Raw genomic sequence first — 17328 nt, 5'->3', positions numbered from 1 at the left:
TGATCCCCTGAGCTTCAGTTCCATGTTTCCAAAGCAGGAACCTCAAGAGATAACGGGGGCTTGCTCCTGACCACTTGTAATCAACAGGAGTGCCTGTGGGATACCTGCTCCATGCGGGTTCTGCAGGGACACCAAGGAGTACAAAGACCAACAGCACGGCTGGCCCATCTGTGAACATGGCTAAGTTTCTAACAGGGGGTCAGTCAATACGGCCATGCTTACAGAGGCAAAACAGGGAAATACCGGAAATTTCATTTGAGTCCATCTAACAAAATTAAAAAAAAACAGAGATAACAAATATGCATAGGAGAGCTTACAGTCTAGTTAGAGGAATAGAGTCAAACTCATTTGGAAAGAAAGATCTAAACCGTGGTAACAACTGAGGCAAAGCTGGAGGAGGAACAGAGTAGAGATAAACAATGGGCCGTCGGCAGGTGGGTTTGGTTAAAAGAAAAAAAAAGGTCACAAAGCTTAGCCTGCACGCTATCATTAGACCAAAGACGGTCTGTGCCTTGTGGAGAGCACCAACCACAGACCAAGCCAAACACTTGTACTTTGTTTGTTTCTCTCGTTTTCTGTATTTTGTTTCATTTTGAGACAGACAGGAACTCAAATTTGTAGGCCAGTTTTGATTTCATAGAGATCAGACTTTTTCTTCTAAGTTGTGGAATTAAAGGGGTGCACCATCACACCTGGCCCTGTACTTAATTTAAGTAGGAAAAAGACAATCAGGACAGTCTTTTTAGGGAGGTGATATTGAAACATAAATTCTTTCACCTCATCTTCTGAGAGGGGGTTAGGTTGGAGGATGATAAGAAACCAGAGAGACCCACGTGGGAGGCGCTAGGAGAGTCCTGGGGAAATCCTGGAGGCCAGCCTGTGAGACTGAGAGGATTCCAGTTGGTAGGAAGAGGCCACAAAATCCAGCTAGGAGCAGGAGAGAGGGGACAATCTAGACAAGGTGGCACTTCCCTCAAACTTTGGAGGCAGAGCATGGAACAGTGTGACAAGGGCAAGTGGAAATAGTGATTCCTCTGCAGTGGTTGGTATAAGGTAGGGCTGCAGAATGCAAACTCTACAGGGGTGGACAGGGTGACATGGGAGGGGCTTGCTTAGAGCTATTAGCTCATGTCTTCAGCAAGTGGATGGCTCAATGGAGGAAGATTAGAAAAAGATCAATGTGAGACTTGGGAGAATTCCAACAGAAAGAGGAAGAAGGAAGAGACTCTAAGAGATCAACATGGGGAACTGTTACAGCCAAGACTTCCACCTGGCAGGGAGCAGAGCTTCTTGGGGTAGGTGGGGGCCACTGACATGCCAAAAGCTACCAAAGTCACAAAAAGGCAAGAAGTCACCAAAGAAGTACTGGAGCTCAGATCAATGAGGGAAGAGTAGATACGGAGTTTCAGTGTGGATGAAGTCATCAATCAAGACGATCCAAGAAGTGTGTGGGTTTAGAGTTAAGATCAGCAATAGGCTTTCTCATTAGGCAAAGGGGATACTTTCAAATGATACTTTTCAGATACTGTTTTTCTCATCAACACAAAATTTTTATAATAGGCATCGAGCCTGAAGATGATATCAAAGAAGGATGACTGGAAGCTGCCATCTCTAAGTTTATAACATGATATTCAGTCCTTCAGTGTCTGTCATGAAAGAATATATTATTATGTTACTTAATTTAGGAGTTTCTAACCCTTAAATCCTACCCAAATCAAGAAAGATCACAGCCAGTTGATTTACAAACCGTTGCTGTCAACATTAGTAACAGCTTTTCAGGTTAGAAGCTCATAGCCATTTCATTAGTACATGGGTCACCCAGACTTTAACTAAGTACCTTCAGTTTTGCGTTTTCCTCTTTTTTCTTTTTGGCTTCCCACAGTTCTTTCTGGTACTCCTGTGCGAGGTCGTCATCCACGGAAGTTAACACTGCGTTGGGGTTTCTTAGTGTTAAAATGGTCTGCTTGGCTACCCCCTTTTCAATAGCCTCATTAATGGCTATGACGGCAGCATGTACTGAAAGGCAAAGAGAAAGGAGACTTGGTTTTAATCAGCAAAAGACGCTGACAACATTGATATCCCATGAACTTGTGTGGCGTCTTCCTTAGCGTCCGGGAAGTAAACGGAACTCAGGTATGGGGAGATAGCTCAGTTGGTAAAGTGCTTGTTCAATTTCCAGCATTCTGGGAGAAGCCAGACATAGGGCATTTGCTTGGCAATCCCAACCCTGGGGTGGTGGACTCAGGTGGGTCCCTGGAGTTAGCTGGCTCAGTTAGCCTAGCCTAATTATCTAGCCTCAGGTCTCAATGAAAGACCCTGTCTCTAATAACGATGTGGACAGCTCCTAAGGGACAACTGGTTTATAAACGCAATGCACTCACATGTGTGTGCACATCTGTACACACAGCACAGCAAAAAAGAGACCCTGGGCAAATCGTGGAGCACCTGCCCATCTCTCTGCAAGTTTGGCGTCCTCAGTCTTTATCCCAGCATCTGTGAAGTAGTCGCTATTTGCTTAGGCACTGAGATGGACCAGGAGTTATGCCATCCACTGGGGCAAAGAGTAAGCCCTTGCTTCCTGAACAGGGCAACACAGCCCAATAGGAGTGGGCTCTAAAAGATATCTGTAATTTAGCTTGCAACACTGAAAGAGTCACAGCAGAATATACCCTGGCACAGGAAGTAGAGAAATGTTTGCGGAGCGAAAATTACTTCTCTACATTCACACACTGCACACATGCAAGTCTAAAGTCCAAAGTCAAACAAATGCCCTTGAATGATACTAAGAAGGAAAATGTCAGGGTCTTTGGTATTGACTGGGCTCCTGCAATGAGCTATGGTGAGCAGTCCTGGAACTTGCTGGACTTTCTGCAGGAAATGTGTCCGTCACCAGCCTCAGGAGGGGACACTGTAGAAGAGGGGCAAGGACTCTCTGCCCAGGGAAAGTGGCATCGGATGGAAATCAGCCCCCTGGCCGCCTAGGCAAATGAAGCCTGGTCTGCTCCTAAAGGTTAAACCCGTGCTGAGGCTGTCAGCCCACCTGCAGATCTTAGCGGAGGCTGCAGGTAAGGGATGTGGGTGTTTTGAACTTGGAAGTGATAAGAGAAAGGACCACGAGATCCAGTTCTAGGCAGATTTTGTTATGAAGACAGTAAAATCATGAAGTTATTTATAGTCACTTCATTTGGTTACAGTTGGGTTTTTTTTTGTGGGGGGGGGGTGAGTAAACCAGAATCATCATTATCACGACCACCACCATCATCATCACCACTACCGTCAACAATAACAACAACAAAACCCAAAAGAAGCAAAGCCATTAGGGTTTTTAAAGCATCTTCGAAGTATCCTGTTTGATGTCACTACACTCAGCAAGCGTATACAGATAGGTTGGACTTGAGGCCGGCTTACGTGCAGCTTCGTCCACAGACAGTTCATTGGCCAGAATGCCGCCGATTTTGCTGAAAGCCGGCATCTGGATCCCGTACTTCTCCAGTTCCTTCCTCATATTACTGATTTCCTCCTCTGAAAGGATAACACAAAACAAAAATCAAAGGAAGCCCCCAGAGGTGAAGGTAGAAAGAGGGCCCTCTTCCTCAGGAAGGTGGATCCATTTTCAAACAATCTGCTTGAGTCTTTCACACCATTAGCCTGGAGGAAGGGATCCAGGCAGGCACATGCGAGACAGGCCAGTACGGTGATGAGCGCTCATTGTCAATTTGATAGACTCTGGCATCCTGGGGGATGGGCGCCTGCCTGTGGGAAATGCTCTTGATTCCGTTTGTCTAGGAGGGAAGATCAGCTCCCTGTGTGTAGCACCGTTCTAACAGAGATCCTAAATCATACAAATAAATAAGGGGAAGTGGGCGGCACCATGCGTCCACCGATCTCCTCTCTGACTGTGGCCTTAACGTGACCAGCTTCTTCATTCTCTCGATGTCCTGATAGACTGAACCTTGTACCATGAGTTAAAAATAAACCCTTTCTCTTGAGTTACTCTCCTCAGGGTATTTTCCTCACAGTGTCAGGAAGGAAACCAAGATGGCAGGTTTTCCCTTGTTGGAGCAGAGCAGCGGTTCTCAATCTGTGGGTGGCAACCCAGTTGGAGGTCAAACGATCCTTTCATGGGGGGTCGCATATCAGATATCCTGGCTATCAGATATTTGTATTAAGATCCATAACAGTAATGAATTTACAGTTATAAAGTTACAATGAAAATAATTTTGTGGCTGGGGGTCAGCACAGCACGAGGAACTGTATTAATGGGTCCTAGCATTAGGGAGGTTGAGAACCGGTTATCTAGAGAAGGAGGGAACCAGTAAAATCAAAGGGAAGAAGGCATCTGCCTGCTTTCTTATCACTGGATTGCAGAGTTGATGAAGACAGAGAGGACAAAAGAAGTACCTGTGAAATCCACTTTTCCCAGCAAATCCTGGATCTGGGGCGCAATTCCCAGTTTAAACAGATACAAACTGAAAGACAAAATGTAAAGACATCAGAGCCTTTATTATCCTAAGTCCTGCAATACATACAAGTAAAATATATACAAGTGAAGAATGCTTTCAATTGAGAAGGATCTAAGAGAGCTCTCATAGCCTAAAATGCCTCACAAGGTTCCACAGTCACAGGTGGGCACCACCAGGGATTCTAACTCTAGGCAGTTCTCCAAATACTGGTGTTCTGCAGCACAGAAGAGAGGGTCTTTCCTGGGATCAACACCCCTCCATCATTCATGTGTAAGAAGTATAAAACCACAGTTAGTGGGCTGAAGAGGTAGCTCAGTGCATAAGAGTACTGGCTGTTCTTCTAGAGGACCCAGGTTCTAGTCCCTTCACCCACCGGGCAGCTTACAATCATCTGTAACTCCAGTCCAAGGGATATGATGTCCTTCTGGGCCTGCACGCCCAGAGATATGGAGAGAAAACACTCACAAGTATAAAATTCAAATAAAGGTTAAAATTAAAAGAACAAAAAGACAGCTAATATGAAAGAATAGGCAATAGATACAATTTTTATGGATACTCTTTAACTGATTCTCATTTGTCTGAAAGAACAATTTAACTTGAAATTTTTGATATTACTGAAATATCTGTTTCATACATCTGAACCGATAGACCAGTAAAATTATCATGGATAGTATGACATTAAAAATCCAGTTATGGTGTGCACATATTGCTAAGTAGAAGACACAGACCACACTGCACATGTTTAAATCACGTAGGTACTTTATGACGGCACCCACTAGCCTACCCATAACTTGACAGAAGGTGTAGAAGCCGGCATGGAAATCCTCTCAGAGAGATTTGAGTATGTGCTGCCTCCACTCAATTCTAGTCCCAGTCAGTTTCTGTTGCTCGTTTCCACGGAGCTTTCCGACCTTTAAGTCGGGACATCACTCAAAAGAAAGACTGGATTTGCTTTCTTATTCGTGTGGTAGGTTTAAACATCCGTGAAACTTTAATTAGAAGTAAAAAAAAAATACATCAGAATATACATGGGAAAATGATCTGAGAATGGTTTTGATGACTTGAACATTTTAATATGAATACTCCCAATGCTGTGTTAGATGGATCTCAGCAGTTTCTAAAATCCAGTAACTTTCAAATAAAGGAATTAAGATAAAGCTTTCTCAAAGGTAATAAGAGTTCTTAAATATATGATTTAGTCAACATAAGCAGCTTGCGCTGAAACTGATTTCTTTGATTGTAATTTCCACGAAGCACGTATCTATATCAATATATGCCAGCAACTAAAAATGAAAGATTGATGGTTAAAATATTACAAAGAAAATCACCACTCACCCAGGTAGGTGCAGTCAGGCACACCTACAGACCTGAACTGAACAAGGACTGAGAACAGGAGCTATAAGACTAGCTAAGACAAGGGAGTGGAACCCCATCATGGAAAAAGGAAAGGGGGGGGGGGAGAGAGAGAGAGAGTGAGTGAGAGAGAGAGGGAGAGAGAGAGAGAGAGAGAAGAGGGATGGATGGAAAGAAGAAAAGGAAGGAGGGAGAAAGAAGGGAGAGAAGGAGCTAAGGGAATTATCATTCAGAGTTCAAAATTAATTTTTTTCATAAAATTTTGTTTGATATAGTTTTTCTACTTACCTATACTACAAACTTACATATTTTTCTAGAACACGAACATACTTTAACTTAAGCAATTCTAACCATTTAAATGATCACTAATTATGTATATATGTATGAGGGTTTATACACACACACATACACACAGACATATACCTTTGTAGATACATGTTAAAGAAAGCCCAATAAATTAAATTCCAAGCTAGAAAAGTTAAACACAGAAAAAAAATCATCTTTCAATATGTTTTGCCAAACTCTGTCTTAAAAAGGCATTGCGTGACTGGGTGTAGTGGCGCACATCAGGATTCTAGAGTACTCAGACTTGAGAGCAGTTGGCTGTCAAGATTGAGGCCACCCTGGCCAAATGTGTGAGGGCAGTTTGGGCTACACGAGGGAGATCATGTCTCAAAAAAAATAAATAAATAAATAAAGGATGGAAAAGATTGTATTCATTTGTCCTCTGTGATTAAAGGGTTTTTAAAAGATCAGTATCTGGCTGAGAATGTAGCTTCACTCTGGAGAACTGGCCTAGTAAGTATAAAACCCTGGGTTTAATTCCCAGCCCTGAAATAAACAAATTAACTCCCCAGGTTCAAGCCCCATGTGTCATCATCAACAACAGGATTAGGGGAGAAGGAGAGTGTGGTGGTTTGAAGAGGATTGGCCCCCATAGACTCTTGTATTTGACTCTGTGGCTCACAGGAAGTGACACTGTTAGGAGGTGTGGCCTTGTTGGAGGAAGTATCATTGGGGCAGAGCTTTGAGGCCTCATAGATGCACAAGCTACACCCAGTGTGGCACACAATGTCTTTCTGTTGCCTTTGGATCATGTAGAACTCTGGGCTCTTCCAGCCCCATGTCTGCCTGCATGCTGCTATACTTCCTGCCTTGGTGATAATGGTCTGAACCTCTGAACCTGTAAGCCAGCCCCAGTCAAATGTTGTCCTTATAAGAGTTGTCTCAGTCATGGTCTCTTCATAGTAATGAAATCCTAATTAAGAGACAGAAGGGGAGGAAGGGTCTAAGATGCAAGGAAGTGGGAAGAAAGAAGAGGAAGGGGAGGAGGAGACAGAAAGAAAATATCCCAATGAGATAGCAATACCATGTTAAGTTTGCCTTTCTGTTTGTCAGTGGTGAGAATAAATTGGCTTTTATAGAGGTCCTGCTCATTTAAGAGTTTTTCTGGGAAATACTTATTTGTTTTCATTTTAAGGATTCCGGGGAAAGAATTATTGACCTTTCTCTCATTTCCTCCGTTTTCCTTCAAACCCATACCAAAAGACAAACAACAAATGGTAGGTAACTTTTATAATGCGGTAATTATTAATTTAGTGCCAAATTCTGATTTTCGTCTTACCAGGAAGAGAACACTCAGCTGTGAACATTTTTTCCGCTGTGAACATTTTTTCCGCTGTGAAGCGTCATGTGTTTGTAATTCGGAGCCAGGAAGGCAGGACTCATCCTTTAGCTTAAAGTCTATATCTTGACAGGTTAACAAGGATCAAAACCTATTTGCAGTCATTGAAAACTGCTGTGGAAGGTCTTACCATACAAGGTCACGAGGAGACTGTGGGGACACTTAGAAAGCCATACTGCTTTATGAAGAATTTCTTATTCACTATTCCCTGGGGGAAAGTATGCAGTTCTAAAAGGGAACCATGGGCTGTGATATGCTTAGAGTAGAGTGCGTGCCTAGCACACACCAGACCCTGGTTCCCTTCCCAGCATTGCAAAAGAAAGGTTACTATATGGGATGGTTTGTATATGCTCAGCCCAGGAAGTGGCACTATTAGAAGGTGTGGCCCTTTTGGAGTAGGTGTGACCTTGTTGGAGGAAGTGTGTCACTGTGGGTGTGGGCTATAAGAACCTCATCCTAGCTGCCTGGAAGCCAGTATTCTGCTAGCAGCCTTCAGAGGAAGATGTAGAACTCTCAGCTCCTCCAGCCCCACATTTGCCTGGATGCTGCCATGTTCCCTCCTTGATAATGGACTGAACTTCTGAACCTGTAAACCAGCCCTAATTAAACGTTGTCCTGATAAGAGTTGCCTTGGTCATGGTATCTGTTCACTGCAGTAAAACCCTAACGAAGACACTATACAAAAAGACCTTCGACAAAGACAGTTTTCGATGACTGCAAATAGGTTTTGATCCTTGTTAATCTGTCAAGATACAGACTTTGAGCTCAAGGATGAGTCCTGCCTTCCTGGCTCCGAATTACAAACACATCTACATTTCACTTCTTACAACTGAAATGCCAGCAGCCTGTCACTTCTCGCTGGGGACTTCAAAATCAGGCAGATCTGAAAAGATCTGCCACAGCTTCAAAGACAGGGAAGCAAATAACCGTTTAAGAAATGGGAAAAGGTAGTAAAAAATAGGTCCTGGTAGTCATGGCGGTTTCATTCAGAGTATTGGTTTCTTCCACCTCCCTCCACAAATTCAAGTCACACCTCCTAAGAAAACTGAAAGGAAGCTAGTGAAATAAAATGAGAAGATATGACAGCAAAGTGTAAGCAGGAGATGCCACAGAATACCAAGTAATATGACATTTTATGTTTCTCTCAAGGATGGAGTTGCTGTCTCTTTAAGGCATAGTACCATGTACTAAGTAGTATGTTAGTTTAACTTAATTCAAAAGCTACATTGTCATACCAAAACCTGGGCTAATTAGTAACACTTACCCTTAATATAGGTCCACCTCTAGTTCTTTATGTATGTAATCCTAAGATGGTCTACTTAGTTCTGTGTCTTTATTTTTATATTTTGCCTTAAAAAATTTAGGTAACAAATTTTAGTAATTTCTTTCCTACACCGAATTTTCCTTTCTTAATTTTTTTCCTTGGTTCTGCTAGGTTATTTCTGCCTGAGAAATAATTTCTGGAATTGCATAAACCCAGTGAGTCTTTGGTGGCTCACGTAGTCATATGTTTTATTGATGCTTGCACTCTCTCAACTCAAGCCTAATGTTTTCCTCACAGGGTCAGTTTTCCTTGAATATCTGGTATCTTTTGATTTGGGGCTTTTGTCAGTATTTGGGTCGTGTGGTTCATCCACTGTGGACAATGGCATTGGGGACTCCATGAGGAGCAAGGGAGAAGTGTCTCCTTCTCTCACTGACATCTGTCTCTCTTGGTGGCAGCTGCTGTTGTGAGACAGATAGGGTCATCTACAGGGCTCAGTTTGGTCTTCAGTTCACAGTCATTCAGACATGGTCTCCCAGGTGACTGGATTACAGGTGCGTGCACCCATGCTTGGCTCCCTGTCTATCTCCGAGCCTTTAGCTGTCCTGGGCACTGACATGCTCTCCTGCCATCGGTACCGTCACTTGCCCCTCTTGGTACACAGCCCGAGGCTTGGCCTGTCCGAGCTAATCACGCCATGGTTTGACACTCTGCACTGGCCCACCTGCCTAGACCCAAGGCTGTGATGGCTTCCAGCCAGGTCGCATCCCTGCTGATGCTGGTGGTAGCCTGCTCCCAACTTGTTTCTCAATCCTGGCACCTCCATTTCCTTGTGTGTGTTGGAGAGTTGTTTACTCTCGTTGGCCATTGGCTGACATCTCTGATTTTATTTCAAAAGTATATTTTTTAAATTACGGTCTTACGCAGGTAATGTGCAGGGAACCCTAGCTGCCGTGAATTCACGAGTGTGACGGGCATGTCCTGACAGAAACTGCATTTTACAACTCTCTGCCCATTTCCCATTTTCTGACTTTTACATTCCATCTTTTTGCCCTTAATGTTCCCTGCTCATTGTGATGGTATTGAATAGTAGGGGATTCTCTCTCTCTCTTTCTCTCTCTCTCTGATGATATGGCTGCCAATAGACTTTTGATGTTACAATGGATAGGTCTGCACCAATGCACAGATGGGCAGCACTAACTAGACTTAGTAGGATATACATACATATATATATATATGTATGTATATATGTATATACACACATACTTATAGTATATGTTATATATACTAATATATAGAATATGTCATATATACCATACTGTATATATACATATATCTACCTCCATATTCTCCCTAACATGTCCCCCTGCCAACACAAAACAAAACAGTGATACAAAGACACAAAGTTGAGCTCCTTTTAGGGAGACTACAGAGGTAGTTAGAGGGGGAAGATTGGAGGAAGATATGATCATATTTAATAGTATACATGCACGAACTTCTGAACAGTAAAACCAAAATTGTAAATTACTATTGTATTAATTTTGTCAGTTGTGAAAAATACTCAAAGAGCTGTGGGAAATGATCTAGATGCAGCCATTTTTATATTATGTCTTGTTCATTAACTCATTTAATTGTTACTTTATTGATGTGTCTTCTGTATATTATGCTTTTCTTAAACTCAAGCTGGTTTAAATATCACAGTCGGAGCTTTGACTCAGCACAGCGGTACATACATGGGCGGCCCCAACGATTCAGGAGGCATGGACTGCCAGGGCCTCACGAGGAGGGGCCGACCAAGGCTCCAAGCCGGTCCTTGTCTCAAACATAGCTCTGTTGACAACATGAAAGGAAAGCTTATGCTCTAGGAATGTGGTGACTTCACATTCATGATAAAGAAAGTAGGTGCGATCTCCAATCCGCCTCCGCTGGGCAGGGAAATAGTAACAAATTTCAGTGAACAAACATCCTGACTAACAAGGAGTCACCACAAGGGGGTGCTGGGAAATTAGCTCTTGAGTGGGAAAGACTGCTTTTAAAATGTAAACCTGAGATTTTCTTAGATTGATATGATGGAGTTGGTAGAAAACTCACTTGCATATGGCCTCTCAAACATTGCATCCAGAGAATTAAGTTTTTTAAAAGATCACTTCTTCCATGGTGGGAGCTTTCTACCCAATCTCTGAGCGACAGGTCTTCCAAGCAGATTCCAAAGGGGAAACACCTACCTGGAAGCTGTATTTATCCATCACTCTCATACTGAAGAGAAGCATCCATTGAAAAACCTCTTTCCTGAGCATTTTCAGCCCAGTGAGGCTTCTCCTACCTGATACCACAGGCAACTGAGACTTAATATTAGAAAACCAAATCCCTTGAACAAGTGAGTGCTGCTGCTTGCAGCTGCCTCTCCACATTGAATTTGAATTTGAATTTGCTATGCACTGTTTACTGACTAACATCTAACATGGCATGTCAGGAGTATTTCACAGGAAGCTGTGGCATTAATGTCACCAGCACTGCCCAGTATCTAAGAAAGCCTTCTGGGTGGCATTGGAAGCCTCTTATCCCATGAAAAGGTTGACCACACTTGTGTTGCTAATGCAGGCCTGCACAGAAGGGCCACCCAGAGCAGACTAACACTCATTATCCTATAAGGTTCTAGTTGTATAAAGCATATCAGCTGAAGGCTGGGAAGAGAAAAACAGAAGTTACAAAATCCTATTTGTTTTTAAATGTAGTATTACTTTTAATAAATTCATTAAAGATTCTGTGGCGATGAAACACCAACTTAAAAGGCAGGATGGGCCTGGGTCCACTCCCGGGTTTCTGCACTGTATGGCAAACAGCTCATTTTGGCTGTACCAAGAGCTATGGACATTTGTAAATCAGAGCCTCGTGGCAAGGGCTGGGTTTGTGGCCCAGAGCAAGCCTCATAGAGAAGCTTTCAGTGTAGTGAATGGACCAGCTTAAATCACTCCCCAGGGTTCCTCCAGTTCTCAAGTTCCAACAATTTTTCCTTTAAATATGTCAAATATAATAGCTCCGAGGCCTACGCAGAAGTCTGAAAGAATAGAAAATACAGCCTAACTCCAGCCTTCTAATGAGCCCCAAACACTTCATATTCTAGAGCACATATTCTTTGTGCTCTTTGTTAAAAACTAGGTAAAAGGTTACATTCCAGAGCCCGCCCTTTGTTTAGAGCTAGCAAAAAGGCCTATAATAGGTGATCCTGGCCCCATAAGGTAACTGGAAATGGGCTAAGCTTATCCTGCTTCTTGTAAACTGCTTACGCCATTACTCCTATCCAGGAGTTCACGCAGCTATAGACATCCAAGAAAATAGGAAAGTAATTGGTCCACTGAGTGCGGGCTCTGATAATTTAAACTGATTGGCCTAAAATCTATGGAGTGGTACAAATCGATTGGCTCACACTTCGCGGGCTCTCCATGCTAAGAAATGATTGGTTTGTGATTTGAGGGCTTTGTCGTAAACTTATAAAAGGTGTCGCAATTCAGTACTCATGGTCCACAGTTCTCTAGTCCTGTACCGTGTACGGCTGTGGAACTCAGAATTCTGGAATAAAGAAATGCTCATGCTATTGCATGGAGACCGTTTCTCGAGAGTGATTTGGGTGTCACCTTCTGAGGCGTGGGGTGCTAGGGCACCCTCGGTTTTTTGGGGGGGGGTCTTACATTTTCTTGGTGCATTGGCCGGGAAGCACAACTTTCCTTCACATGCAAGAAACAACTCGGAGGTAAGGGGACCCCTCTGGAATGTGTGTGTGCTGGCAATGTTTTTGTTCTAAATGTCCTGAGTGTTTGAGTGTGGCACCGCTGTGTATGTGTCTTGGTTTCTGTTTGTTAACAGAAAGGAGTGAAGATGGAATCCCACTCCGTGGTTTGTTTGCAGCTGTCGCTGTGGGCCGTGAGGTCCCAGCAGCTGATGTCCTAGAGTCCTGTAGGCTGCAACCCTGAAGGACGCTCCAAGGGTGAGAGACAGTCAGGAAGGCCTGACTGTGGTTTTCCGGAACAAAGGGGATGGAGTGCTCCTTCTACCAAGTTCTGGTTTTGCTTGCAAGCTTCTGGGGCTCGGAGAGCCTGTCTGGTGCGGTATGTTTGACTGGCAGCTGCTAGATAGACCCGGGAGAGAGCTGAATAAGGCTCTCCTCCATCTGTAAACAGCAAGTCAGTAACGGCAGGAACCATTTTGTTTTGCTTCTGGTCCCTGCAGTTTGTGCAGGAGCACCTGGTGTCTGAAAGTGGGCCCCTCTAGGGGCAAATCATGTGATTTTCCTTGCTCTGTGTTCTTGAATCTAGAAGCCTGATGGTGGCAGGGTCAGGCTGTCTATGTGGTGTTGTTATGTATCGTGTTTTGTGTTATTTTGACTTTGACTGAAAAGCAACTCTGTGGCCCCAAAATCAGGTCATGTGACTCAAGCATGCCAACTTAGAACAAAAGGAGAGACAAAATACTTGGACTCTGACACCCCCTGGTGGGAAAATAAGTCTTGACAAGACGCTCAATGTGGCAGGTACATTAAGTTGGTACAAATGGTTTATTTCTTTTATTTTAACTTGTTTAAATTGTTATGATCAATGTGATGTTAAACTTTGTGGTTATATTGTTCCTCTGAGAGAGAGGTCAAAATAAGGGAGACCTCTAGAAGACTTGATTCTAAAATATTAAGTGAAAAAAATCTGCCTTTGTGATACTAAAATCTTTATAATTGGTATTAAGTTCAAGGCATAAGTTCTTATTTGATACAGGTTTTATTTTGATACAAAATCAAGGTTTTCATTGGTATAAATACTAAATTTGAAAGTATAGGATTTACACCCAGTTCTTTGTTATTATTACTGATCTGATATGTTTAAGCCTGTGAGTTTACGGTCAAATAGAAGTTTAAGGCTCTGAGTTTATTATTAGGGTGTTTTCTAAGTTTTAATCAGAAATAGCTGAAGATAGTTTAGCAGACAACAGTCCACATTACTTAGATAGTTGGTTTTCAAAAATGTCAAAAATCCATGGAATATGTTTATGTCTTAAAAGCTGTGTTAAGCTTTCTATATATTTTTTTAGTTAATATTGGTCACTCTTAGATTTCTGATGGTATTGAAGACTGTTAGTCTCATAGACAGCCCAAGCTATTTAATCCTGAGAAAGATGATATAGATTTAAATAAATGACTTTCAGGTGACATAAAATTTAAAGCCAGGACATAAGTCATTTCTTGCAATGTTAATACTTAAGTTGTATTGCCATATTCTTAAGCCATATTGAGGAGTCATGCCACCTGGTAGGAACTTGACATTGGCCAACGACAATCCCTGGCTTTGGGCAGAAATCTGATGTTAGGGCATAATAGGGAAGTAGGTTACAGTAGGAATTTTTATCCTAGGGTGGAGCTGAAAGAGTGTACTTGACATTGGTCAAGGTGAACTTCTCCCAGCCTTTGTTGAGCCTGGATTCCTGAGCTAGTCTGGATCCTGCTCCACCTAGGGTGGAGGAGCTCAAAGTGAAGGTTAAGTTCATTGTTCCTCCAGGTCTACGAATTCCTGAATTAAGCAGGTGACCCATCCAGCTGCCTGAGCAGTAGAGTCAGGGACCTCCAGATGACTTCACTGGAACTCAGCCTGGGGTCTGGGGGGAAGGGCTTGCCCAAACTGTTCAACCCAGTTCATAGTAGCTGCAGTTAGCTATGGAATACAACAGTCTTTTAAGATAATACAGATGAAAAGGGTTCTGTTTAATTGACAGGGATGATAAACTAGGTGTTATGTCTATCTTTTAGTTTATAATTTATAATTAGGCTCAATTGATATTTAGAGAGGACCTGAGACCACCTATCCTGATACCATGGTAGCTTTCTCACTAAGGGTATATTTCCCAAGAGACTAATTAATCTCTTTGAGACTGTTTTATTTGTAATACAGGAAGCCAAAAAGATTACTCCCTCAGACAAAAGGTAAGAGGCATCTGACAGACCAACACCAGAATCCATTGGCAGGTCTCGAGGGCATGGCAGCCCACAAATTTGACCAAGGTATGTAAGGTTAAGCAGGGACCAGATGAGTCACCTGCAGCTTTTCTAGAGCAGCTCATAGAGACATTCTGTCAATATACATGTTATGAATCCAGGGGCAAGGAATATAAAGCTATTATATTATGACAATGGCTTTTATAGACGGGGCTAGTAGAGCTATCACGAAAAAGCTTCAGAGACTAGAGGGATTTGGTGCAGGTTGCTGAGAAAGTCTGTAGAAGGATTTAGTGTAGGTTATTGAGAACGTCTGTAGAGAGATTTGGTATAGTTTGTTGAGACAGGGAGATAGAGGAGGAGAAGAAACGGAGAAAAAGAAAGAAAGAAAATGACAGAGAAGGAAGGAAGCTACAGAGAATCCTGGATATAATAGTTAGAAAAAGCAGAAAAGGGAGACAGAAAAGGACCAGTGTGCATACTGTAAGGAGAGAGGCCACTGAGCCAGAGTATGCCCTAAGAAACAGAAGCTGGGAGCAGGAATTCCCAGGTCTTAGGGAAAAGTGCCCCCAAATGGCAAACCCAGGTGTTAGCCCTGGGTGAAGACAGCGACTAGGGGATATGGGTTTTCTGACCACTTCCCCCAACCCAGGATAACTGTGGGAGTGAAAGAGAAACCCACTCAGTTCTTGGTGGACACAGGGGCTCAACACTCGGTCTTCCAAGCCAATGGCGCTGTTTCCAAGAAAAGATCTTGGATCCAAGAAGCCCCTGGCACCAAAATGTATTCATGGACTACCCGAAGAACAGCGGACCTAGGGATGGGATGGGTAGCCCATTCATTTAGGGTCACCCTAGACTGTTCCTACTCTCTGTTGGAGTAAGACATACTCTCCAAAATGGGGAGGGGGCAGATATGCTTCCTGCCAAAAGGGCTGCAGCTAACTGGCCCAAAAAGAGAAACTGACCCCTGCTGAAAGTCGCTACAGACAGGAACAGTTTTCTCCATGATGGACAGAGATAAGCAGGTGCTGCTATGGTGGACGACACAAATGTCATCTGGGTGGAAGAATCTTTACCCCCTGGCACATCAATGCAGAAAGTGGAGCTTGTTGCACTCACCAAGACCTTGGAACTTGGAACCAGCAAGAAAATCAACATCCACATGGATAACAGGTATGCCTTTGCTACAGCCCACGTCCACAGGGATATATGCTAAGAAGACTGCTCACATCAGAGGAAACCAACAGGAAATCTTGAACCTCTTAAATGTCCTAATGAAGCCAGCCACTGTGAGTATTCACTGCCCAGGACGCCCAAAGGGAAAAGACTCAATGGGCAATAACCAGGCAGAGCAAGTGGCTCCAGGAATGGATATGCAGGAGCCTATACTGGTTATGGGTCTGTAATAGACAGCCACTGGGAAATGCAACAAAATTAAGAAACAGCCTCACTTAAAAAAGGACTGAGAATGCTGGCCACTCTACCAACTATTACCAAGAGAAGGTGCACACAAGAAGGGAGAAGGGAGAACTATACTCCCCAGAAAGTAAGCCAAAGACTCACTAGGCCAAATGCACAGATGGACTCATTTAGGGGATTAAATACCTTATCTTGGTAGTTAAGAGACCAAATATATATATTTATGACTCAGGTTTTAGGCTAGAGAGATAATAGAACAGTGTAAGGTATGCCAGCAAGTAAATACTTATGCAGTAAAGAGTAAACAGGGCAAAAGACCTAGAAGAGAACAGCCTAGAGCACATTAAGAGATTTTTATAAAAGCTAAGGCAGGAGAATATGGTTATAAAATATCTTCTAACATTTATAGATACTTTTCTCTGGATGGGCTGAAGCAGGAAACAGCTGCCAAGGTTAGAAGAAATTTTCCCAAGTTTCAGAGTGCCCAAGGTAATTGGATCAGACAATGGTTCTGTTTTTGTTTGTAAGTTAGGTCAGAAATTGATAGAGATATTGGGGACTAATTGGAAACATCATTGTACTACTGTCCCCAGGGCTCAAGACAGGTTAAAAAAATAAACAACCCTATGAGAGACCTTAACTAAATTGACCTTGGAGACTGGCTTAGGCTGGGTGGTGCCTCTCCCCTTGTTTCTGAAGAGCCCCTACCATTTTAACTTGATCCCCCCTCCCAGAGATCCTCTTTGATACCCCAACTCCTTTGATGTCCTCTGGGCCCTCCCAGGAGGTGTCCCACAATATGAGATTTGCCTTAAATGCTCCAGGCATGCCAGAGACTCCTCACCGCTTCCAGATAGGCACTGGATCTGTATAAGAAGGCTTCAGGAACAGTTGCTGAAACCCTGATGAAAGAAACCCTCACCAAATTGACCACAGAGACTGGTGTTAATGATTAGATAGCTCTCCTACCCTTTGTGCTCTTCAGGCTTTTGTTCTCTAGGCTTAAGGCACTCCAGTGGGTGAGGCAGCAAGTATGGAAGCAGCTCCGGGAGGCCTACTCAGGAGGAGACTTGGAAGACCTACTTCACAGGGAATTCAGACCAAGTAGAGAGTTTTAAACAAGGAGGAGTTTGAAAGCTACAGAGAAGAGCAAATCTCAATCTCCATA

General features: G+C 43.1%; 1 protein-coding gene across 1 annotated transcript in view; it reads right to left on the bottom strand.

The window, feature by feature from the left end:
- Iqgap2 (IQ motif containing GTPase activating protein 2) overlaps positions 1-17328 on the bottom strand; it is a 276532-nt gene that overhangs the window by 108448 nt on the left and 150756 nt on the right. Inside the window, exons 6-8 of the mRNA XM_052159382.1 lie at positions 4402-4469; positions 3409-3522; positions 1838-2016 (exon numbers count right to left, since the gene is read on the bottom strand). Of these exons, the coding sequence (XP_052015342.1) occupies positions 1838-2016; positions 3409-3522; positions 4402-4469 (361 nt within the window). The remainder of the gene's footprint in view (positions 1-1837; positions 2017-3408; positions 3523-4401; positions 4470-17328) is intronic.

This window comes from Apodemus sylvaticus, chromosome 16 (assembly GCF_947179515.1).
Source record: "Apodemus sylvaticus chromosome 16, mApoSyl1.1, whole genome shotgun sequence".
In the NCBI taxonomy this organism is placed as follows: Eukaryota; Metazoa; Chordata; class Mammalia; order Rodentia; family Muridae; genus Apodemus; species Apodemus sylvaticus.
Note: the sequence above shows the minus strand (reverse complement) of the source record. Positions and strands in the feature narration are given on the sequence as shown.